This window comes from Sardina pilchardus, chromosome 24 (genome assembly GCF_963854185.1).
Source record: "Sardina pilchardus chromosome 24, fSarPil1.1, whole genome shotgun sequence".
NCBI lineage: Eukaryota > Metazoa > Chordata > Actinopteri > Clupeiformes > Clupeidae > Sardina > Sardina pilchardus.
Window position 1 is genome coordinate 12083837 of NC_085017.1, and position 26724 is coordinate 12110560.

General features: G+C 46.7%; 1 protein-coding gene across 1 annotated transcript in view; it reads left to right on the forward strand.

Moving 5' to 3' along the window:
• The window catches only part of LOC134072270 (oxysterol-binding protein-related protein 10), a 96193-nt gene that overhangs the window by 35538 nt on the left and 33931 nt on the right, over positions 1 to 26724 (forward strand). Inside the window, exons 4-6 of the mRNA XM_062528866.1 lie at positions 2249 to 2320; positions 10904 to 11104; positions 22721 to 23015. Of these exons, the coding sequence (XP_062384850.1) occupies positions 2249 to 2320; positions 10904 to 11104; positions 22721 to 23015 (568 nt within the window). The remainder of the gene's footprint in view (positions 1 to 2248; positions 2321 to 10903; positions 11105 to 22720; positions 23016 to 26724) is intronic.

The window sequence follows — 26724 nt, forward strand, 5'->3', positions numbered from 1 at the left end:
GAGAGAGAGGCAAAGAGGCTGATAGACAGACAGAGAAAGAGAGAGAGAGAATGCAAAAGCAGGACAAGAAAACAGTGCAGACAGGAGTATGGTTACAATGGGAGAATTGTTTTGACAGACAGAAAGGCAGGACACATCACGGCCCTGAGATTTGAGACCACAGAATAGAACTCAAAGAATCCAAACAGTTCTGGCCAATACTGCCCATTTCTGGCCTGCTTCTGTTTTGCTTTGACCTCCAGAGGTTCATAAGATCGCCATTTAATTTTAACTTTGTATCAGCGTGTCTCACTTTCACATGGACGACACCTTGACTAATTGGCACATCTGCCGCAGTAAGCCCCGTTGTCATGGTTTTCATGGATCTAGTGGCTGTGTTGTTTACCAGGCTACAGTAGTGTTTCTTTGTAGTCTTACAATCTTTTTTTAGACTTTTTGTCGCTCGACAGAAATACAGAAATGTTTTCTAATCCAATTTCTGTATGTTAAAGTTGTGCTCTGCACTCTAAAAGACCATATTGTTTGGCGAGGTCTGTGGCAGCACTTCATGGGTTAAATACCATCCGTCAGCTGAGTCCTGTGGTGCCAGGCATAGCTTCCACCAGCAGTGTTTACCCCTGAGCACAGGGAGCCAGACTCCTCCAGTGGAAAGAGTGAGAGAGAGAGAGAGAGAGATGGAGGGAGAGATGGAGAGAGAGATGGAGAGAGAGAGACGGAGAGAGAGATGGAGAGACAGACAGAAAGTGATGGAGGGAGAGAGAGTTGAACAGAAAGATGGAGAGAAAAAGAAAAGGAAAAGGGGAGATGGGAACAAACAGAAAGGAGATCTCAATAATATTCGCCTGTGGGTGTGCACACAGAAGGCTGTCAGAAGACGCCATTGGAGCCTTGTGGTTGTTTGTATACTTCCTTGTCAGTGTACTTGGAGTCTGTCCTTTGGAGCCTTGTGGTTGTTCTTATATTTCCTAGTGTACTTGAAGCCTTGTTGTAGTTGTTATTCTATAGTACTTCCTAGTGTACATGAAGCCTTGTAGTTGTTATTCTACTTCCAAGTGTACTTGAAGCCTGTGATTGTTATTCTACTTCCAAGTGTACTTGAAGCCTGTGATTGTTATTCTACTTCCTGGTGTACTTGGAACCTTGACGTTGTTTTTCTACTTCATGGTGTACTTGGAGCCTGTGATTGTTATTCTACTTCCTAGTGTACTTGGAGCCTGTGATTGTTATTCTACTTCCTGGTGTACTGGAGCCTGTCGATTAGCATTCGATGCTCATGTACTGTAGCCTGGAGGTGGTGCAGGCTTGGGCAGGTTTTCCAGTGATGAAATGTATGCCGGTGATCAAATGTGTGCCACTCGGACCTTAGCAGTGCCTTGCATACTCCCAAACACACAAAGTGTAGCACTGGCCTAAGGCAGGAGAGTCCCCCTGCTTCCCTTCTTCACTGGAAAGAGGGAGTCTTGGAACGAGGGAACGAGGGAGGTGGAGAATGAGAATAGCAGAGACTTGGAGAGGGGGACCGAAAAAAAGGGAGGGAGCCTCCTGCTTCTGTGGGCCAAACCTCTTTGGTGGAAAGTCCGGAGGACAGAAAGAGAGAGGGAGAGGGGGATGGAGAGAGTTGTGGGAAGGGATAGGGGATGGAGGGAGAGAGGGATGAAGGGAGAGGGATGGAGAGTGAGAGGGATGGAGGGAGAGAGGGATGAAGGGAGAGGGATGGAGAGAGAGGGGTGGAGTGAGAGAGGGATGAAGGGATAGAGGATGGAGGGAGAGAGGGATGAAGGGATAGAGGATGGAGGGAGAGAGGGATGAAGGGATAGGGGATGGAGGGGGAGAGAGGGAAGTCAGCCATAACCTCTGCTTGGTGCTGGTGCAGCTCAAGTGTGCCTAAACTGGGGATCTGAGGTGCGCGTGCGTGCGTGCCTGAGTGCGTGCGTGCGTGCGTGCGCGTGTGTGTGTGTGTGTGTGTGTGTGTGTGAGGGGGGGGGGGGTGGTGTGTGTGTGTGTGTGTGTGGTCTCTCCCTCCCTCCCTCCCTCCCTTCCTCTATCTGTGTGTGTGTGTGTGTGTGTGTGTGTGTGGTCTCTCCCTCCCTCCCTCCCTCCCTCCCTTCCTCTATCTGTGTGTGTGTGTGTGTGTGTGTGTGCGTGTGTGTAGTGGACTCTCCCTCCCTTCCTCTATGTGTGTGTTTGTGTGTGTGTGTGTGTGTGTGTGTGTAGTGGACTCTAATGTCTTCTTCTCTGTTGGCTGCAGGTCAGGGAGCGAAAGGTGTCTGATGAGCAGCGCCTGTTTGTGGACAAGACAGCTGGCTGCCAGGATGGACCGGTGAGTCTCTCTCCCTCTCTCGCTCTCTCTCTCTGTCTCTCTCTCTCTCACACACACACACACACACACACACACACACTCACACACACACACACACACACACACACACATAGTCACACACACATACACACAGCTCCTCTGCTTATGTGTACTTATGCATACTCTACGCAGCCAGACACACACACACACACACACATACTGTATGTACGACACACAGACACACAGTCACACAGAAAGAGTCCCACACAGACACTTGTGCAATCCCACGAAGATCTATTTTTATTGCAGTGGAGAGAGACAAGCCAGCAAGGAGTCCTTCTGCAACACACCACACACAGAGAGAGGGAGAGAGAGAGAAGAAGAGAGAGAGGGAGAGAGGGAGGGAGGGAGGGAGAGAGAGAGAGAGAAGAAGAGAGAGGGAGAGAGGACAAAAGAGAGAGGGAAAGAGAGAGAGGGAGAGAGGGAGAATAAGAGAGAGAGGGAGAGAGGGAGAGAGGACAAAAGGGAGAGAGAGAGAGAATAAGAGAGAGAGGGAGAGAGGACAAAAGAGAGAGGGAAAGAGAGAGAGGGAGAGAGGGAGAATAAGAGAGAGAGGGAGAGAGGGAGAATAAGAGAGAGAGGGAGAGAGGGAGAGAGGGAGAATAAGAGGGAGAGAGGACAAAAGGGAGAGAGAGAGAGAATAAGAGAGAGAGAGGGAGAGAGGACAAAAGGGAGAGAGGGAGAGAATAAGAGAGAGAGGGAGAGAGGGAGAGTCCTCCTGTCACTCTCCGTGTCTCTGAGGAGAGATTCTGTCGTGTAGATGTGGCCTATTTGCACACACACACACACTCTCTCTCTCACACACACACACACACACACACACACTCGCGCTGTCTCTTTGATGCGGCCTCCCTCCCCTCACCCCTGTCATCTTGGTGGCGTTCTGTCGCCATGCTCCCTGACGATGTGACAAACAAACCTGCCCCCCCCCCCCCCTCTCGCTCCCCCAGCCTGCCGCAGAACATGCTGGCTAATAAAATTGTGTTGGTGTATCTTATAGGCCTGGTTTACTTGAAAACAGTGTTTCTTTTCATCAGTTACGGAACTGGGAGGTGTGTGTGTGAGGGTGTGGTGGTGGTGGTGGTGGTGGTGGTGTGTGTGTGTGTGTGTGTGTGGTGAAGGAAGAGGAGGAGGAGGAGGAGGAGGAGGTGGAGGAGGGAATGCATTAATTGTTTTCTTAGTGTAATTGCTACGTGTCATCCGATGAGTCATAGTTCAGTGGTGTGGTTTCATAAGGGAACTTTTATACTCCTCCTCCTCCTTCGGATCACTTTAGTGTGTGTGTGTGTGTGTGTGTGTGTGTGTGTGTGTGTGTGTGTGTGTGTGTGTGTGTGTGTGTGTGTGTGTGTGTGTGTGTGTGTGTAGGTGTGTGTAGGTGTGTGTAGGTGTGTGTACGTGTGTGTACGTGTGTGTTGGTGTGTGTTGGTGTGTGTAGGTGTGTGTAGGTGTGTGTGTGTGAGAGATTTGATATTACTGACCCACAGGGTGACAGAGTGCAGGTGACTGTTGGACTGTGGTTTAATCCTGTTCCACATTTATTATCCCATATGGCTGCTAGTGCTAACCCCAGGCAGGGATTCAGGTGTATGGGTTTGTCTCCGTGTGTGTGTATGTGTATGCGCGTGTGCGGGTGTGTGTGGTTGTGTGGGTGTATGCTTGTGTATTCTTCTACCTTGGCACTCACATCAAACTGTGGGATGCAGAAGCCTTATGTCAGCAAGGACCCATCGTACTGGAACCAACCTTTTGTCACCTGTGTGTGTGTGTGTGTGTGTGTGTGTGTGTGAGAGAGAGAGTGTGTTTATTATAGGAGATGATGCACAGATTGGTTAGATTACATTTGTTCATTTTCGTGTGAGTATGAAGATGATGATGATGCCTTGGTATTCATGATGTACATGGAAGGGAGTGTGTGTTTGTTTAATGTCTTTGCTGTTCGTATGTTTATTTACATACATGAATATGCATGGACATATGTCTCTGTGGTGCAGGGTCAGGGCTGCTACCAGGACAGTTCTGGTGTGTGTGTGTGTGTGTGTGTGTGTGTGTGTTTGTGTGTGTTTGTCTGTCTGTCTCTTGTTGCAATAGGCTCAGGATTGTAACAATGAAGAGAATGCAAAACAGGGTGATTTCGAGGCAAGCAGTATTTATTTAGCCAAGTTCCCACAAAACAGCACTGCCCAAAGTAACCTCTTCTCCACTCAGTACAGTGGAGGTGCTCTCCTCTCCTAGCTCAATGGAGACACCCCACACCAGGGGCTTCCACTATTCTAGGGATGCCAGCGTCTATGTGAAAGGAAAAAAAAAAAAAAAAACGAGAGTGGATGAACATACAGGTCTGTGTGTGTGTGTGTGTGTGTGTGTGTGTGTGTGTGTGATGGCTCAGTGGGCAGGGGACACACACAGGTGAACTTGGAAGACTGTCATATCAGCACTGCCCACGATCCTGGGCCTCGTGCCTTATGGCGCCCACACACACAGATTCCACTCTGACACTCTGGCACGCATACACACACACACACACACACACACACACACACACGGATTCTACTCTGTGACAGTGCGGTGCACATGTCCATATGAGTGGGTACACACACACGCACGCACACACACAATTATGCCTTCCTGTGCAAAAGGCTTAACCCACACAGCTGTCAGAAATACACCTAAAATTATCACATGCTAACAAAGGGACATGAATGCAGAGGTGGATAACTTTGTCTTGAAGAAGTAGAAGAACTACCATGTATTTGTCCCAACTATTCACTAGACCAGCTCATTCTGATGAGCACAACACTTAGCCAGGTAGAGGAGATGATTAGTGAAGGCAGTGCAACAGGTCCAAATATAGGAGAGCATGAAGCTTGGAGCACCACTGTTTTGGGGATCTCGTTAAAATTGCATTGAAACCAGCAGATCTTTCTCCTCTGTTTACTGCCAGAACCTTTAGCTCCAATCAGAAACGGCCATACTCTAGTCCTGGCACGCTATTGGCCGGTGACGTGGCGATAACGAAACTTAAGCGACGCGAAGTGCAGTAGAAACAAAGCGCAGCCTCCCCAGACTAATGTTCAATCTTAAAAGATTGAGCTCAGTATGGTGAACACCAGACTATTGAAAAGGAGCTGTAGTGTGTGGATTTTAATATACTTTTTCTAGCTAGTGAAATCACCCGAGTTAAGTGCTTGGGTAGAACCAGTGCATGATGACACTTTTACTTTCTAATGGCCAAAGAATGTTCCACCTTCCCCTGCATTTTATGGGGCTGGTGGTATGTACTGTAGTGTAGGGTGGCGTCAGACACTCTCCACAAATGGCCGTGGACTCTCCACCTATCCCTTAGGCCGTGATCAGGCAGGACCGGGGTTTTTGGAGTGAGGTCAGGTGTGCCTTTTTTTTTTATGTTGTTTTGTGTTGGCAGTAAGCATTTTGCATGTTGGCTATACACCCAGAGAGCCTCACATATGTTTCTTGGTGTTTTTAGCCCCCAACGTTGTCTTCAAGGCAGCGCTGCCTGGAAAGCGCTAGGGTTAGGGCATGGGTTAGGGTTAGGGCATGGGTTAGGGTTAGGGTTAGGGTTAAGGTTAAGGTTAGGATTAGGATTAGGCGCCTTTAAATCGCCACTGGCAGTGCTGTCTGGGAGGCGATGTCGGGGGCTTAAAACACCATGGTGTGTGCCTTGGTTTTGTGGAGGCCCTGAGTGCCTCGAATTGAAAAAAAAGTTTTACAAGTGACAAAGCACGTCTTGTCTTAGAAATTCATTCTGATGGCTATTTGTTGTGGTGTCGAGTTATTTTTTCATGTCCATACATAATACCCTTTTGTCTTCTTCCTTGAGCTTTCCATAAAACTCTTGAGTCCAGTCCAGTATCATAGCTCACGATCCATCAAAGTAATCCATCTCGACAGTTTCCATCTCTTTCCCAATCATCTAAAAACAACAACAGCAACGGCAATGGGGAAAAGAGCCTGAACTGAAGCTTTAATTTGCTCTATTGTCCACAGAGGCATCCCTCCACTTTCTCTGTCTGTCTTGGGAGTCAGCATTCTTATTTTAATGAGACTCACTGCTTCAGTGTTTTTGGACTTGGGCTTTTTGGCATCATTAAGCACTGTTTCCTGTGTGTGCGTGTTGTGTGTGTGTGTGTGTGTGTGTGTGTGTGTGTGTGTGTGTGTGTATTGTGTTGGCTGGGCATATATTGTGTGTGTGTGTGTGTGTGCGTGTGTGCGTGGGCACCACTCTGTGTGTGTGTGTGTGTGTGTGTGTGTCTGTGTTTGGGTGTGCATGCCTGCTTGTATGTTCATCTGTGCATCCATGTGTGTGTGTGTGTGCTCCTCTATCCAGTGCTTCACTTCTGTTAAGTGCCCACAGCTGTGTGCCAGTTTTTCAGTCAGATGGGTGGTACTCACTCTCAACCTCATCGGCCCGTAACCCCCCCCCCCCCCCCCCCACACACACACACCGTTGGCAGTGATTACAGTAAATTGCTGCTCTGCCTCTACCTGCTCCTCTTAAGAGCTCCTCTCTGCTCGCCATCTCAAGCCTCCCATCAGGCTCCATATCCACCAATCCAGCCTCATTGTCCTCATCAGGAGCAGGCTTTCTGATGACCTATATTATATTATACCGGGAATTCTAGTTCTGTCCTTTTTAAAAACTCAGGGACATTACCTTGATGTTTAGAGCGCTTGTATGTATTGTTGTGTGTATGTGTGTGGTTTTGTTTCTTTTTTTGTTGTTTGTTTTGGTTGCTGGTTGTGATTGTTTGTTCATGTTGTTGTTGATCAACATATCTTGGTGTATATGATTGGAGAAGATATAAGAAGAGTCAGCTTTTATTTGAGTTCTGATGCGATATGTTTGCCTTCATTATTTTTTATGTAGGCGATTATTGTTTTACTTTTAACATTATGCTTGAGTTTAACTAGCCTGGGTGTTCCCATGCTGCCTTGCGCGCAATTTGATTCACGGTGGTACAGGCTAGAGTTTAATATTAATTTCCTCTTGGGGATCAATAAAGTATCTATCTAATGTAACTGGATTTCTGCTGTAGTTGGTAAAAGACCAACGTTTTCATTTGTATTGTCTGAAGAAAAGCACTTGAAAGCCCCCAGAATCTGCTTGTTTAATGTTCGCTCATGTAAGCTTACACTGCAAAAAATGAAATCTAACCTAGTGTAATTATCTTATATTAAGATCAAAAATCTATTTGGTATTGTTTTAAGTAAGAAAATACTTACCTAGCGCTCTCTCAAAAGATAATTTCACTTAATTTAAGAAGACTTTGACTTATTTTAAGGAGTCTTATCAAGACAAATTTACTTGCTGCACGGACAGGTAATTTAGCTTGTTTTCAGGAAGAATTTACTTAAAATAAGGCAAACTTTTCTTAAATTAAGTCAAATGATTTCAAAAGAAAGCACTAGGTAAATGTCTTGTACTGAAAACAATACCAACTAGTTTATTTATCTTGATATAAGATTAAAACACTTGGTCAGATTTTATTAGACAAGCATTTTTTTGCAGTGTAGCCATGGGTGTGTGATGATGTACAGTCAGGCACACCATGGATGAGCCTCTCCGGTCAGCAGTATGAAATAAAGAATGGTCACCATAAACAGACCACCACTGGCCGCGGCCAAAGCACTGACACGCATGCACACACACACACACACACACACACACACACACACACACACACACACACACACACACACTGCGAAATAAAGAATGGTCACCATAAACAGACCAGCACTGGCCGCGGCCAAAGCACTGACCTGTGACCAGCAGAATGAGTCACGGGGCACTTTTCCACCGCTGGGGCTCCCAGAGCTTACACACACACACACACACACACGCACACATGTGGCTGTACCATGTGGCTGGAAGGCTTATTGCAGCAGTCACCTAATTGCAGTAGCCCCCTCAGCCTCAGCTATGAACATCAGAAGGTGTCATTTCTTTTACAGCCCGATATTTTGTTCTTTGCTCACAATACCAATTTGAGCATGACATAATAGTGACATATTTCTTTTATATACCAGGAGATTTTCCACATAAACACTAAATTACATGAAGGTTCAGTAGACAGTTGAATTGGCTGTAACATGCTAACACTTGATTAAAGTCTTTCATGTAATTGCTTGATTAATGAATACAGCAATTTCCTGTGTGTTAGCCGCATTGTGTATAAGCAAGACAATTCTAACTGAGGAAAATTTGTAAAATTACGGTATACTAGCATGAAAATGATATAGTATATGATTAATATATCTATTCACCATATCTCTGCTGTTACTAGCATGCTTGTACTTGGTCTCACTTTGGTCAACATGAGGTGAATGTCTGCGGTTGTCTGACTACTCTTGTTGTTTTGCTGAACCCTCTAGTAAATGGTGTGATGCTCTAGTAAAAAAAAAAAAAACTAGCCTTGTTGTCGTCTTCCACTGACGCCGTTTTTTGCCTTTAAGTATGAACTATCACTACAAGTGCTAGCAGTTTCAGTAGCTTTTTGGACAGACTGCAGTCCCAGTTCTCTGCCTTGCACCCTCAGCCCTGCTTGCCATGTGAAAGACAACTGGAAACTGAAGTGCACGTGTACCACCACCTCAAAAGCTGCCCCGCCCCCCTTGAAGATGGCCGGGCATGTTCTCGATTTGTGCATGCAGGTGGCAAGAATGTCGGAACATTGCCCACCTGCAAGTGCCGCCACTCAAATCATCCACTTGACCCATCCGCTTCTCATAGAGATGAATTGAATGCTAGCGGGTGTCGCTTCTCATGTGAAAGTCTCCTTAGGGCCTCACAGACGTACTTCATATTTTGGCACCTAAAGAGAACTTGTAGGGGAGGGGGGGGTGGTTCTTGCAGTGGAAACGGCCCTTTAGAGACTTATTATAGTCCTGGAAGAGGACCTGTAGGGATGGTTCCTTCAGTTACCCCCAGAGGAAAACTGCTCAGAGGTGCCAGTGCCCCTGAAACCGACTGAGTTGCTGCCGTGGAAAAGTGCCAACAGGCGTTTGGGATGGTACATAGGGATCATAGGAATCCAGCCCCTGCTAGAGCTGGAGCTGTTGTGCTCTCCAGGGAGGGGCTCAGCTGTTGGGGAAGGAGAGGAGAAGTGCAGGCCTGCAGGATGGAGGGAGGAGGGAGGCTGGAGGAGGAAGGAGGGGTGGAGAGGTGGAGGCTGTGAAGCAGAGTTTCTCAGTTGGTGAGCAGCAGCCTAGAGTTTGTGTGTGGGTGTGTTTGTGCGAGAGTCTTTGTCTTACATGATTTTGTTGATTTTGGTTCTTTGGCATTTGCAGCTTCCACTCTGCATCTACAGTACGTATCTCTAGGGATAGTTTTTAACCTCTCTCTCTCTCTCTCTCTCTCTCTCTCTCTCTCTCTCTCTCTCTCTGTCTCTTTCTCTCTCTCTCTCTCTGTCTCTCTCTGTGAGTCTCATCTCTGTCTGATCTCTATCTCCCTCTTTCCCTTTCTCTTGATCTCTGCTTTCTCTCCCATTCTCCCACCCTCTTTTCATGGTGAGGGGATCAGGCTATTAATTCTGTAGAAAAAGACTGACAGGCAGAGAGACAGACAGACAGACAGACAGACAGTCAGACGGACCGACAAAGAGAGTACATTGCCTCCCGGGTTTAAGTGGCGAGCAGGTAGCCTTTGTCATGGTGTGTGGGTGTGTGTGTGTGGGCGTGAGTGTGCGTGTGTGCGAGTGTGTGTGTGTGAGTGTGAGCGTGTGTGTGTAGATTGACTGAAGTGCTGTTGGCTGCCCTAGTCTCTCTGATGTTCTTTTTATGAAGCCCTTAATGACTGTAGCAGCTGATTCTGTGGTTTGCTCGCTGCAGAAAGATGAAGCATGGCAGCACTATTGCATTGGGTTTAATTAGACATTTGATGATATATGAACTTGCTTTTTGCTGGACTTACTACATTTGTGTACAGTTTAATGTTGTAAAGGAGCAAAGTGGGTATCATTTAATCATGTGTATGTATATAAGTGTTCAGTAGTGTAATCTAGGCCACGACAGTGCTATCTAAATATTTAACGTCATAAACCTCTAATGCTTACAACTATAGACATTTGGAAAGAGAGAAGCACATTTCTTGCTACATAAATGACCACACACACACACACACACACACACACACACACACACACACACACACACACACACACACACACACACACACACACACACACACACACACACACACGAACAGTGACAAACACAGATGAATGTATTCAAAGTCAGGTCTCCTGTGGATTTATCTGTTTGATTGAAACAATCTTGCCAATTCTTTCTCTCTCCCCCTCACCCCCCCATCTCTCTTTCTCTCTCAATCCCCCATCTCTTTTTCTCTCTCAATTCCTCTGTCTCTCTTTCTCTCTCAATCCCCCCATCTCTCTTTCTCTCTCAATTCCTCTGTCTCTCTTTCTCTCTCAATCCCCCATCTCTTTTTCTCTCTCAATTCCTCTGTCTCTCTTTCTCTCTCAATCCCCCCATCTCTCTCTCTTTCTCTCTCGTTCCCTCCCTCTGTCTCAGGGCTCTTCTGGTCGGACGAGGAGCTTCTCTCTCCTCCCTCACATCCCGCCCGGCTCCGCCTGCTCCTCCCCCGGATCCCAGAGGCACCTGGGCCCCCCGGGGCCGCCTAGCAACATCGTCACCATCACCCACCACAAGTCGCCTGCGGCCGCGCGCCGGGCCAAGAACCAGTACCCCTCCCGCCTGCAAGAGGTCAAGGAGGTCAGTGCCGTCTGGACGCCCTTAAGCCCTGCTCAACGTACGCAAAGATACACTTGTCGCACGTCGCTTGTTTCCTCAAAACATTTTTTTTTTTATGCTTTTAATTGGACAGGACGATTGCGCCTCTCGCTCCGCTTTAACCCTCTCTGGTATCACTGCGTACGTCCAGCCAGTGGCTTCACTGTGTTCCGCACTGTGTTCTTCACTCTGTTCTTCACTCTGTTCCGCACTGTGTTCTTCACTCTGTTCTTCACTCTGTTCCGCACTCTGTTCTTCACTCTGTTCTTCACTCTGTTCCGCACTCTGTTCTTCACTGTGTTCCGCACTGTGTTCTTCACTCTGTTCCGCTCTGTGTTCTTCACTGTGTTCTTCACTCTGTTCTTCACTGTGTTCCGCACTGTGTTCCGCACTGTGTTCCGCACTGTGTTCTTCACTCTGTTCTGTATTGCAGTGTTGCTGCAGAACAGCATTTCTTTTTGTTCCGAGATCTACATTTATTTCAAGGTCAAAATTCTGTGCCAGTTCCGCTGTATGTGCATTTCATTTCTGAAGAGCATAACAACCCCCAAACGCACACACACACACATACATGTACACACACACAGCAGTTAACAATACAGGCAGATTATCCAGTCGATAGGGAAGTATCCTGGGTCTATACTACATGGACAAGCCTTCCTTTCAAAACAGGAAGCAATCAGCAACCCCCCCCCACACACACACACACAAACACACACACATATGCAGTTGAATTTATAGATGCGCTTGACATTTCCTGACAGCATTTTTGTAATATTAATCAGATGTAGTCTACTATTCAGCAATGTGTAAAACAACATTGTGACATATGCTTGCGTCTGTATTGCAGACAAGACTGACTTTATAGATGTTGACTATGGAGAGGCAGTCTGAAGTCTCTAGTAAAAGACTAGACTGACTTTATAGGTGTTGACTATGGAGAGGCAGTCTGAAGTCTCTAGTCAAAGACTAGACTGACTTTATATAGATGTTGACTATGGAGAGGCAGTCTGAAGTCTCTAGTCAAAGACTAGACTGACTATATAGATGTTGACTATGGAGAGACGGTCTGAAGTCTCTAGTAAAAGACTAGACTGACTTTATATAGATGTTGACTATGGAGAGGCAGTCTGAAGTCTCTAGTCAAAGACTAGACACGGCAGCCGTGTCCACATGCACTCTTTATAGGTGTTGACTATGGAGAGGCAGTCTGAAGTCTCTAGTAAAAGACTAGATGTTGACTATGGAGAGGCAGTCTGAAGTCTCTAGTAAAAGACTAGACACGGCAGCCGTGTCCACACGTACTCCGTGATATTCGTTTTCACAGACATCCTCTTCATATCTGATTTACAACCTCGCTCCTTTTTAATCCGTTTAATAACGTGCCAGCGCTTATGAAGATGTGTCGCTCTCAATTAGCCAGCCATTTACAGCTTATGTTGTTATGAAACAACAGCATTTAAGTGATACTGTAAACAGAGGGCCCAATAGGGACTTAGAAATACTTCAGATCAGCACTGGGCACGAGTTCTCAAGTGCAGTGGGCCCTGAAGTCATTAAGTGAGCAGTATTAGGCCCATGTGTTGCCATGCTCTAAACGAGGGAGCTTATCAGATGACTCTTGACTCAGCTCCTCTGAGAGGTGGGGCTGGAATGGCTTGATCAATGAGTGCCTCCCTTTACAGGTCCTCAAGAATGTAAATCATGCGGTGCTGCCAGTTGCACCGTTGACTGTGTGCGTGCTCGTTCCACCACACAAAGGCATCAGCACTTTCATTAGATGAGAACTGGGTACGTTCCCAAAGAGAGATGCGGAGAGTTTTCATGCCACGATGTGATCAAGACTTTTGGAATCTTCTCAATGATTTTGTGCTCACAGTCTCATACACCTAGGAATGTAGCAATAATGTGGTAACCAAGTGAAGATGGTGTACTTAAAGTATACAATAAATGGTTGATTCAGCTTTGGACTTTCTAATGGAATCTTTTAGTCACCATTTCCTCTTCAGCCTAGTCAGGTGTCTTAAGTTTATGTGAAGGAGCTTCAGATAGTAGCCTACCCTGACATTGCAAAATATGGATCTGAATTCGGTATGAGTAGGCTATGAATATCATGCCTCTCTGTTTGAAGTATTCCTATCATATTCACATAACACTACTTGGCAGATACTTTTATTCCAAATATGTAAAAAGTGGGTTCTACAGAGTTCTTTGTGTTGTGCTTTAGTAGTAATAAAGCTGTGGTGAAGGGATATGGCTGTTGATATGAGAAACGCATAGTCATTGTCTGTCTCCAGGATCCCCAGAAATGGCTTCTCGGGTTATGGTGCCATTACTGTGGAGAAAAGGGTACATTTGACAGTCTGATATTTAGAGCTCATCCTAGCGAAGCACAGCACCTCATCTGTGGCTTTCTGTTTAGTCGGATCCAGTCTCCCTCCGGTAATCAACAGGAAGGGAGATGTGCACTTACGGTCTGAATTATGAAGCGAAGATGAGCCTCGCTGGGTTTGAATGGAGCTCCACTTGAGACGGAGGCACCAGGGGCTGATTGTGGTGAATGTTGCCTCAGGCTGGAACAGCAAAGACGAGCTTCCCTGGGAGCTGAGGAGTAGAGGACTGTTGTTTTGGAATGTGTTCAACACCGAAATATACATTTATTGCCGGCGTGGAGCTCATGAGTGATGATTTATTAATAGATTACTGAGTTATTGGCGTCTTAACAGAAATGAACGTGTCTGTCTTGACTTTGCATTCAGGTGATGAGACACTCATCTCACTATTTGATCCATATATCGCTCTTAATCTATAAATCGTTTTTGCTACCATAAAGGAAATCACTTACCAGAAATATCTCTTTTGTTGTCACATAGCTAGTATAATTTGTGCATCGTTACTCCACATATTTGAGAAAATGAAAACGTACCAACCATAACTTGTTAATTTACTGTCAAATCAAAGCAAGCTGGTCTAGGAAATACCCCACACGATCCACAGTGTAATTGTGTGCAGTATGTGGGTAATAATGCAGTTGATCAGTGGCGTTGTCAGCCTCTGATAGTCATTCCTGTATCTCACCCTGGGGCGGCATGGGCCTGATCATTTTGAACGTTCCCGCTGGCTATTGTATTCAGTAGTGTCGTGTGCTATCATATCATGGCTGATGGCTGAACGCTCCCGCTGGCTATTGTATTCAGTAGTGTGCTATCATGGCTGATGGCTGAGGTGCTTCTGTGCACCAAATGACTACCAACAGGTGCTGCTCAGCTCCACAGGGTGTGTTTTTAATATAGCAAAGCACTCCTTCAGGGCCGTTTTAAGGAAAGGTTACTGCAAGTGATCTCCATTTGTTATATTAGAGTTGGGAAGATGGATTATATTTTATAATAAATAATCAATTTAGTTGGCTCATATTTGTATTAAGAGCACTGTGGTGAGGAAAAGAAGTTCCCCCTTTTACCTGTTTTAGCCCAGCCCACCTCTACTGGTCTGGAACTCTTAAAACAATGAAGGCCTTCACCAGACTGTGTGTGTGTGTGTGTGTGTGTGTGTGTGTGTGTGTGTGTGTGCGCAAACCTGTGTGTTTGTGTGTGCACGTACAAATCTGTGTGTGTGTGTGTGAGTGTCTCTTTCTCCCCCAGCGTTGGGCCCTGAGATTAGGCGTAACCGAATCCCTCCCCAGGCAGACCGTGTTCCTGCAGGTCACCCACTACGAGAACACAGGCCCCCTATTATTACACGCACTGGCTTCCATTAAAGAGCTTCTTAGAATTCCAGTCGCTGGGGCAACACCCACTCCACTCCCCCTCCCCCCCCCCACAGCCTCGCCCTCTAAACCAGGCCTGCTGCTGCTGACCCCCCCCCTCCTCTCCTCTCTTCTCTGATGGAGGATGGAGAGCAACAGACTCGGACTCAGCCTGACCTTCTCTGTCATCATTACGCGGCCTTGGTTGAGACCTTCCAGAGCCCCAGCCAGGGTTATTCAGGACCAGGCAGGCTTTTAGGCGGCCAGGCAGGCAGACAGGCAGACAGACAGACATGGTGGATGGATGCTGAGGTGGTCAGACAGGCAGACAGACAGACAGGGTGGGTGGATACCCAGACAGATAGACAGGCAGACAAATGGACAGGCAGATATGCAAACAGGCAGGCAGACAGACAGACATGCAGACAGACAAACAGACAAGTAGACAGGCAGGCAGACAGACAGACATGCAGACTGGCAGGCAGACAGACAGACATGCAGACAGACAAACAGACAAGTACTGTAGACAGGCATGCAGACAGACAAACAGACATGCAGACAGACAAACAGACAGACAGACCAGCAGGCAGGCAGACAGACAGACCGGCAGGGTGGATGGATGCCCTGCTGTGCCCCCCCGTCCATCCTCATCTGGGTTTCAATTGGCTCCCTGGAATAGAGATGGGCTCTTTTATTTCCTCCATTCAGCCAGTCAGTCTCTCAGCCACATCAGGTGCACCACATAATGGAGGCCGTGGGGTTCGGAGAAAGGAGGCGAAGAGACAAAAATGAGGCAAATTGCCCACAGGGAAAGTGGTGTGGTGGAGCTGAATGGCACCAGGAACCATACCAGGAACCTTTTTACCAAGAACCTTGGCACTGGCGGCCTTTTTTTTCCTGGAACCCTTTCAATTGGAACCTTTTTCTTTTTTTCTCTTGGACAATGTCAGAGCTAGAACTAAATGTATTTTTTTTTACTCAGTGGAGTTCAGCCTTGTCGTCTATAACATACTTCACTGTTTTTTTGTGTGTCTTAAATTGTGTGGCTCTGAACAGGGAGACTGCAATATTTATTTCCCAGACAGCTGTGTCCACTCGTCTCTTCTCACCCTGTGCAGTCGGCTGGACCTTCGGTCATCTCTAACTAAGTGCAGGAGCTTGTGATGGGCCCTCGGGGTCGAGATGCTCAGAAACAGACATCTTCTCCAGCCAAGAGATCACACTGCCAGAAGGAAGCGAGTGGTGTGTCAACCAACATTAGCCGACTCTCCGTTTTTAATCAACACTATGGAGTGAGATGGAGTGCTCGGCTAATTAAATGTCTCGCTTATTTTTTCACTTCACCGTGGAAGATTGAGTTTATTTAATTCTGAATGTGTTTTAGTTGAGGAGTTCTCTATGAAGTGGCGACATACTTTGTGCCCTTGATGCAGGGCTCATTGGTTAGTGTTTATCTTGCCCTCTGGAGGTTTTTTTTAAGCCTTGTTTACACCCATTGATTATTTTCCCTACTTCATATCATTCTTGTCCTCTGACTGGTTTGGGATTCATCTCTAACACACACATACACACATAAACAGACATACACATAGCTAAACACATCACATACTGTACATGAACACACACATACTATAGTTACACACACACACATAGTAGTGTAACTATAGTATGTAGTGTAGTTACACACACATGCACAGATACACACACATACACACACAGACATAGTAGCATAGTTGCACACACTTTCGAGTGGTTGTGCTTTACTGCTTGACAGTTTCATGATGGCCATAACATCTCTGACTAGGTCTGGTGCAGGGACATTTGTCTGACTTTTATTGTGTGTGTGTGTGTGTGTGTGTGTGTGTGTGTGTGTGTGTGTGTGTGTGTGTGTGTGTGTGTGTGTGTGTGTGTGTGTGTGTGTGTGTGTGTGTGTGTGTGTGTGTGTGTGTGAGTAAGAGTTTGTATGACAGAGGGAGAGCCAGGGATCAAGAGAGTGATGGGAGGAAAGAGAGAAATGGAGGAAGAGAAAATGATGGAGAGAGAGAGAGAGTAAAACAGTACGACTCTACCGAGAGAGAGTGAGGGTTGAGAGAGAGACAGAGAGAGAGAGAGAGAGAGGGAAGGACATTGCCTCCCTTTACTCAATCCAAACAAAGTCAAGCTAATTACACTTCAGCTAAAAATACCTCAATTCCTGTGTTTTGTAATGATTGTACCTATCAGTAGAACAGTACCAACTCAACTGAAAATACTTAAATTCCTGTGTTTTGTAATGATTGGAACTATCAGTAAAACAGTACCAACTCCGGGTGTATTCAGGAACTACAGTGCCCGGCTTGTGTGTCCAGTCCATGTCCAGTGCTAGCATAGTGATTACTGAAGCCTGTAGTGCTACATGTCCAACCATGCTTGACTGTGACTGCAGTGTCATGGTCTCACGGTGACTTCTCACACGTGCTTGTATTTGGTCAGACCAGCCTCATATGAGTGTATGAGAATGTACTGTATACAGTATCTAGAGATGACCACATGAGAGTGGATTAGAGTTTGAAGAATATTTAGAATATTCGAATCCAGTCGGTCACCTGGTGAAGGCAATGTTCAAAGTCAAAAAAAGAAAGAAAATGGCAAAAATGATCACTTGTCAAATTATGGACCGATTTCAAAGGAAACCCACCGAGCTTTGTTCCTGTCGATGGTGAATGACATTTAAACTCACCTTTTCAGCGAGTCATCGGCAGGCTTTGTATTCCCGTCATGGCGTGCCGAAGTTGCGTCCGGTCCTGTGAGGCCGCAGTCAAACACAGACGTCCAGAGATGACGGAGTTGCTGATCCGCTCTCGTGTTGACCACCGTGCTGGGGCCGCGCTGCGTCGCGCCACATCAATTACTGCTCTTAATTACATGGCCACACTGCCCCATCAGTAACTTCATTCATTAAGTGGAATTCACTGGATTAGTGCGTCTGCCTCAGCGTCCATGAGCTGGACTGTGGCGGGAGGTGACCTTGATGAGACGGACGTGGTCCCTCTTGAGCAGAATAATTAGCTTTAGGCACCGACTTTGAATGGCAGTTGCTGTGAATGTCATTTCCTTTCATTCAGCCCACAAGAATCCCAGTGTAGAATATGGCAAGGCAAGACTGTTTGTATAGCTCTTTGCTTTGCACACAGTTCCAGTTAAAGCCACATAGCAGACATCTGAAGTGTTCTATCAAGTGTGAAATGCAACCTGCATGTCTGTCTCTTTATTGGTTTTGGTTATTGTGATTTCAAGTGATATAATCCCTTATGAGAAAGCTTTATTGTTAATAACTTTATTATTAAAACCTTTTTTTTATTATGGTTCTCTTCAGTTTGAATTCTTGTATTAACTTGGATAAATAGGCACCTTATTGAATGGCAGGGCGTGTAGAGAGATGAGAGTTGTATGTTGTGTAGTCGGCGGAGTAGTGATGCAGTAGTGATGGATGAAGGAGTAGTGATGCTGTAGTGATGCAGTAGTGATGGCGTAATGATGGAGTAGCGATGGAGTAGTGATGGAGTAGTGATGGATGATGCTGTAGTGATTTGGTAGTGATGGATGATGCAATAGTGATGCTGTAGTGATGTTGTAGTGTTTCAGGCCTGTCGACCCGGTGACGGCTTTACAGTCCACCTCCACTTACGTACAGAAGAGAGCGGCTGTTCTGGGCTTCCTGGAAGAGACACTGACCAAGAGGGCTGTCTGGGTCAATTAGTGTGTATATGTCTCTTCTCTCCTCTCTCTTTCTCCCCCTCCTCTCTCTAGTGTGTGTGTGTCTGGTGGTTTGTGTCTGGGTGTACCGTATGTCTGTGTGCAGATAGCAAGAAGACAAAGGCAATAAAAAGACTTAAATAAGAATTAAACGTAAAAATGTATGAACAACATATTTGTAAGGGTGGGTGGGGAACATGAGGTGTGTTTGTGAAAGTTCTTCCCAGCTCCCTGGTACTGCCCTTATAATCTTGAAAGTAATCTCTTTTAATCTCGACAATTAATCTTGAGGCCGCTCACACATAAGTGGCGTATTCTTAAGGAACAACAGGTATAGCAAGATGCTAAAGCCCTTGGGCCTGATACCTGGGCTCTGAGTTTAATAGTAACAGTTCTGTGGCTTTGTATGAAGGCTATGACTAAATGAAAAGCAGTGCACTGCGACTTCACTATCAGTAAGATTGCTGTGTATTTGCGCCAGCGTTTCTGCACGGAGCTGTGAGGCACCATGAGCTTTAAGCTTTGATAGTACTGTACGTAGTTTTGCATTATTCACTTTATTTACGAGCCGAGCTCATCTTAAGTTGTTTTGCTGCTGCTGAGCCCAAGACATCCACTGCTGCCTCCAGAGGTCTTCTGAGAATTTATATAGCTCTGTTCCGCACTGCATTCTTTACTCGTTTCTGTTCCATACTGTGTTCTTGACTCTGTTCCACACTCTGTTCAGTATTGCTGCAGAATGCTATTTATTTTGTTCTGAAATCTATTTCAAGGCCAGCATTCTGTACCATTTTGGCCTGATGTGCATTTCTGAAGGAAAACCACACACACACACACACACACACACACACACACACACACACACACACACACACACACACACACACACACACACACACACACACACACACTCATACTGTATACAACTTGACAGGCAACAATACAGGCAGATTATCCAGTCGATTTAGGGCACTTACACAGCATCCTGGGTCTATACTACAAGGACTGGCCTTCTTTTCAAAATGGGAAGCAATTGTACCAGGGCTTGATACCTTGGCTCTTGAGTTTAATAGTAACTAACAATACTGTCACTTTGTGTGAAGGCTATGACTAAGTGAAAAGCAATGCACTGTGACTTCAATATCAGTTAGATTGCTATGTATTTGCACTGGCATTGCTGCCCAAGTCTGTGGAGGCCTGTGAATCTCCATATGGAATTGAGGCAGTCGTGGCTCTAGCGTGGGTTATCTTTGGTGGTAAACATCTTGATAGCTGTGAAAGCCGTGGGAGTGTGATTGTAAGAGGGAAAATATCAGGCTGTTTATTTCTGGGTTTTTGGTAATGCTTTATTTGGATGGCTGCTTAAAGACACTGAACATCCCATCAGTGAATCTCAGGAGCTAACTTCCTGTGCTCCTCATCATTACCTACACCATCAATTACACCACAGCCCCAAAAATGTGTGTGTTCAAGTGTGCATGAGTGTGTGCTTGTGTGTTAGTGTGGCTTACTCATTGTAGCATACCAGGGTAGAGCTTCTCTGAGTGAGTTCACTTGAATGGCTATAGGGATCATTTTAAAGGACTCCCTTTATTTTGACCACTTTCTCTCCGCTCCAACGTGTGCCAAGGCTCCGTGCGTGTTCATCATTCAGATTGAGCGAAATGTAGGTCACATCGCATCACCCAGCCAATCGCTCTTGGCTCGTATTAGGAAACATCGATCCGGAAATATCCTAGGGTGAGCAGGTTTACTTTTGCTGCCTCTTCCCTTTCTAAATGAGAGAGAGTGAGGGATAGAGACAGACAGAGAGAGAGAGAGAGAGAGAGAGAGAAACGTATACGGTAATATCATCTGTGTCATATTTCTCCGGTGGTGCAGCAGAAGCTCATCTGTTTCTGTTCATGTTTGGAGAGCAGCATTTTGGCCCATTAGCTAAATGGGATTTATTGCAGCTGAAAGCAGCACTCTCATCCCTCCATCTCTTCACATGGGAGAAGAGGGGGCCATGCGTGTGTTAAAAACTCAGACGAGATGTCCACACATCTGCGGATGAAGGATGCGGTGAGCGCTGTGTGAGGACTTTGCTGGATCCATTCATATTGCATAGGCTCACAGAATAACCCAGCTGTCCAATCAGTTATACTCTCTTACACTCGCTTTAGAGAACCCTTAGTTCCTTTGATGAATCCTTCAAAATGGTGTAAAGAACCATTTAGGGGTGCCATATATGAAGCATGCAATAGAACCATTTTTGGTTCTATATAGCACGGTTTATTCTAAGAGTGTAGCATCACAAATAACCCTGCCATCCATTCATTTGCTCATTGCAAATAACCCAGATCTTGGCACACTAAATCTGTTTCAGCTAGGGAAAAAAAGATAACAGAAATAAACCAGTAGGCCACACAAAACTGCTCGGTTGTTTTGTAACGTTTGTCACGCTGCGTTCACTCCCATTTGTAGTCAGCATGTCCTACCACTCCACAATAGACATAAAAATAGACCTTTAGCCTATTTGTGTACCCTCTTGTTGAAGCAAAGACCACTTGCTTTTTAGCTGACAACTCTCATTGAACATTAATAGCAACTGTCTTTGCTTCTCTCCTGTGTCACCCTAGTGACCAAGGGATTACTCTGATGATCTATAAACTGTGAGTGGCTCTCATCGTGCAGCTACGTGGGCGCTCTCTCACTATGCCATGACTCATGCTACATGCTAGCTACGTTGATTGCCGAATGTGGATGACAAGACCTTGGAGACTTCAAGGGAATCTCCCACCCCAGCCAACGCTCACTCAGAGCAGACATTTTTAGAAGCCCGGTCACAGATTAGGAATGGGGCTTCTGAGGAAGCGTTTGTGAGTGGGTTGAAGAGATCCCCGCTGCGTGTCTGACCCCCCTTTTGCGATCAGGGCAAGGTCGGTACAAAACATTCAGACAGAAGCTTAAGACACCCGCAGCTAGACACGAAAAAAAGAGATTTGAGCCCAAACAAATTAGAGCTGGGCAAGAAGGAGACAGACACGCAAGAGAAAGATGCATTGTGCTGTATGACCAAACCAACAGTAGATATTAATCATCATTAGAGCCCTCATCGGTCACTGTCAACCTCGGAGCCCTCCGCCCGATAGAGATGGAGGTTTTAATCTAAGCGCATCTGCCTCTTGGCGTAACGGGTGGCAGTGTAGAGGTGCTGGAAGAATGGAAGTTCTGTGAGTTCAGCTGTGGTGTCGGACAGCGCGCTATGGCAGTGTTACTTTATTGATGTCTCAGAAGGTCCTTGGCTGTGGCAGAGGAATGAGGAGATGTCAGATATGAGGGCCAAGTGTCCGCAGCAGACGGTGGTTTATTGAAGTGGTGGCAGAGGGAGCACTCTGAGAATGGGGCAAATGAAGTGGAATGAGAAGGACTCATCAGAGGGGCGGTGACATTTAAAGACTCCCCGGGTCTCGCTCAAGTGAGAATTCACAAGTTCTTCTCTCCTCTTTGTCCTTCGCTTGAAAGTTTCTCTCCTTCCTTCATCCCATCATGTCCTTCCTTCTCTCTTTCTCTCCTTCCTTCCTCCAATCATGTCCTTCCTTCTCTCTTTCTCTCCTTCCTTCCTCCCATCATGTCCTTCCTTCTCTCTTTCTCTCCCCTTCTCTCTTTGTCACGGCTCCTTTTCCCCTCGTTCTTACACTTTATCTCTCTGGCTAATTATTTCTTCCCCTCCTTTCTTTTTTCCTCACCCCAACTCACCTTCCTTCATTTTGTTCTGTCTCTCCCTCTCTCCCTCCATCCTTCACACTCCCTCGGCTCTCTCCTTCCTTTTCATCCCCCTTCCCTTTCTCCCTTTCTCTCTGTCTCATCCCCTTTCCTTTTCTCCTCTCTGTCTCCCTTTCTCACACTCAGTCCTCTTTCTTTCTATCCTTCTCTCTCACTCTCTCTCTCCTTTCTTTGTGCTCCATCCTCTCTCCTCCCTTCTTTTGCTGCCACTTCCTCCCTTCCTCCCTCCCTCTCAATCTCATCCTCTCTCTCTCCCTCTCTTCCTCTTTCTCTCTCTCTCACCCACTCACTCCATCCAACACATCTCTCACACATACTTCTCTCTCTCTGTCTCTCCGTCCTCCCTGCAGGTGATGTCGCAGGCCGAGGGCCAGCAGAAGAGCCTGGTGCAGTCCATCGAGTCCCTCCCCACCCGCGGGCCTCTCTCCTGCCTGGACCAGGACCTCCTTCTCCTGAAGGCCACCTCCGCCGCCACCCTCAGCTGCCTGGGGGAGTGCCTGAGCATCCTGCAGCAGAGCTCCGGACACGGACACCACCAACACCAACAACACCACCAACAGCAACCCCATCACCAGCACCACCAGCAGGGCTCCACCCCCACCACCACCACCAGGCCTGGACCTTCCGCCCGCGACCCACCCTCTGGTGAGTCCGCCCTGGGCCCACCCCTGTTGCTCCCTCTGGGGCCCCCGGACCCTGGCAAGGGCACTGTGGAGGTAGATTGCGGCCTCTGTCCTTCCCTCTCAGGACCACTGCAGCTGAATGTATGCAATAAATGTTGTTGAAAGTGCATGTCGGCATTTTTTGGTGGTTTGTTTGTGTTTGTTGTTTGTCGTCGTCTGTTGTTGTTGTCGTTGTTGTTGTTGTTGCTGCTGTTGCTGACATGTTTGTGTGAGTTGTGTTTTTTTTTTCTCCATCATTGTTTCCATGTTATTATATCTTTATATATTGATGATCTGTTGTTTTATTCTTCATCCATTTCCTCTGTTGTTGACTCAAATGTTATAGATTTGCCTGTGTTTATGTGTAACATTTGTCAACACTGTTTACAACCACAAGTGGCAAGCCACTGGTATGTCCACATAAGAATATTGTGTGTGTGTGTGTGTGTGTGTGTGTGTGTGTGTGTGTTTGTCTGTGTGTGGTCGTGTGTCTGTGTGTGGTCGTGTGTCTGTGTGTGTGCGGGAGAGAATACAGAGAAAAACACAAATGGAGGATTGAAGAAATGAAGAGTGACTGTCAAAAGGTTTCCTTACTATGCACTTAATTCCCAGAGTCAAGAGAATGTTATGCCAAAGAGCTTCACAGAGGTGCCTAACGCCAAAAAAGTCAAATGCCTTGTAAACTCCTCCAGCTGACAAAAACAACAATATAACAATATAATCAGATCCAATAAAAACCTTTCAAAGCAAACTTCCTCCAACCAAAGGCTGGCTCTCTTTCTGACCTCCACGGGATCTGACCACTGGCAATCGGGACTCCGGGAGTGACAGGACTTTTGAAGCGTGCCTCGAATCATGCAGGAGGGTAAGGTGGTTTTAAAGTAAAGTGATCACTATTTAGACGGAGCTTTTATCCCAAATCGACACAGATTCTCAGTGGTGGGTACGGGAGACGAACCCGGGCTGGCCCAGTTTGTCGGGCGGCAAAACACTGCCCACTGCTTCACCATGCCCACAGGGGGGCACGGGGTGTCCACCTCACACCACCTCTCTCTCCTCCCCCCCCTCCCTTCTGCCCCTTTCTCTGTCTGTGTCTGCAGTCGCCTTGCCCTGCGTGATGGGCCGAGGCTGTTGTGGAGTCGGACCGCCCAGCCGCAAGTATAAAAAGTCCTCGTCGTTCCGCTGCCTGCGTGGCGCCTCGTGCGTGGACTCGCCCGCGGCCGAACCCTCCGAGACCTCGGCCAGGTCTCACCGTGTCCCTTCCTCTTCCTAGCTCTCTGCGCTCTGCGTCCCCGTGCCTTCATTTGCGCAGGGTGAGAGTTTGGCAGAGAGGGAGAGGGCGAGGTGCGCTGAGATGCCAGTGCTGCCAAGCTGGCGTGCGGAATGGGTACTGTGGCGTTCAGGGCTAGTGTCTCTAGGATGGCGTTGGTCCTGAAAGCCACAGTCGTGGTTCCCTCCCGCTCCCCAGAGTTGCAGAACTGGACAGTCATGGCCTGCTCCTGCGCCCCCCCATCCCCCGCCCCCCCCCCCCCCCCCATTGCATGGCAGGACCAGGACTGGCATAAGGCTCATAGAGATCCTCCCGACACTAGTGGATGCAACGCAACGCAACGCAAGGCCCTGCATTGTGACTTCAGTACGTCCCGAACGCTACTGACGAGGAGCATCTCTCCTGTTGTGCGCTTCTCCCTGCAGAGCTACTGATGCAGAGAGAGAGAGAGAGAGAGAGAGAGAGGGTGTCTTTGGCTGCTCCTTCTCGCTTGGCCTGAGCTTCTGGTCGACCCGCAGTGTTACACGATATTCCCCTTCGGTGGAGATGACAGTCCATTAGGGAGAAAAGAAGCCGGGGCCAAGAGAGCAGAGGGTTGTTTTTGTTTGTTTGTTTGTTTGTTTGTTTGTTTGGGGCTAAACCCTGAATGCTTTGAACGGAAGTGGGAGCAAGCTGTGTGGCTGTGCCAGTGGCACTTAGGGAAGGATGCTGGCATGCTATCGCCCTGTTATTAACTCTGAGGAGAGCCCAAGCGGATAGGTTTGGAGGGCTCGGAATAGGAAGAGGTTGTAAAGAATGGGGGTCGTGGGGTGGGGGGCTTCTGGTCCATGCAGCTTGCATAGAGGACTGAAAAGGAGTGGAAACAATCCGAAAGGTAACTCCAGATCAAAAGCTTTCGCCGTCTGTGTATATGGTATCTGCATGTGGCGTCCATGTTTGATCTGATCTGATCTGATCTAATCTGGATTGACTGAGCTCTCTCTCCACATGTATGCGACTTGCATGCATGTATGCTGTGGCACGCCTATCCTCTGCCTGGTGTGGTGTGTGTGCCTGCTACTCTTTCAAGTCTGGTCACCTGGTCAACCCTGTTTTGGAACAGACAGGGGGCGGGAACAAAGCAACATTCCAAACAAACCATACATTCCAAACAAACCAAGTATTCACCTTTGGGTTGTTAAATATGACCACCAGGACATATATCATTCTAACTACTTCAGATACTAACAGTTGTCATAAATAGCACTTTGTACTGAGATTTAGATACTTGTTCTTTAAAATGGTGTATTTCAGGCCTTTAGACGTATCTCAGACTGATCTATGTAGAACATCAAATCAGCTGATGGGTCTCCACCATGTTGTCCCGCAGTTTGTCAGGGCTGACACCATCTGGGCAGACCTCAGGCCTTCTTAGCAGATTGCCCCTCGCTCATAATGTCGAGACATTTATGCCTTGACTGGCTGCAGATTTACACAGACAGTGAAGGCTGGCTGCCTGGGTGGGTGAGTGAGTGGGTAGGTGTGCTTTTCTGAGCAGATGAGATGGTGGCTGAGTTGGTGTCTTTTTGGCTGCACTCTATTTAACAACTTCCTGTATGAGGTCGAACTTGTTGTGGTGACGATTTCTTGACGCAGAGAGAAGAGCAGGCTTGTTTCGTTAGTATCCTAAGGCTTAGGTTTCCAGTTTTTCTAGAATTTAGGACATCTTTATCACGGATTTGTACCCAGTGCAAAACCTATTCATAGCTGTGTGAAGAACACTTAATTAAGAGTCCCAACACTCAACACATCATCATTCCTGACCAGATCTGCCATTTAGTTTTGCTAAAGTGTGAATTACATCCACTGTTTAAAAAAATCTAATTACAGGCCACCTACTGTAGTCCCTCACTCAAGTGAAATCAGTCATAAAACCTATTTCATTTGCACAGCAATATACAAAGTTATATGCACTTAACGATAACGTCTAAAGGACCGTTAACGGCAAGAATGTTAACTGACAATAACTGCAAAAAGCATAGCTCTACTGTAACTAATATGAATGGCAACATCCACACAATGGGTAATGGATAAAGATAACAGCACTCATGCTGTATACGATAGAGAGATACCATTGCCACTATAGTGATTGTTCTAGGTGTGAACAGTCCTTCATACTAGTGATCCCTCCATCTTTCCAACCTAGCGCTCACTACGGGACAAGAGGCAATGACACAAGTGTGCTTCACGTGACCATATCACATCTAAATTAATTCAATTGATACATTAATAGATACTGAATGTGGTTGAAAGTGACTAATACTGAATGTAGTCACTCAATAAAAAAATAAAAAAAACTTGCTCCAAATTCAAGCAGTAGACTCGTATGCATCAACCTGAATATGTTAAATGGCTAAATGACTCTTGTGCCAGTTGTGAAATG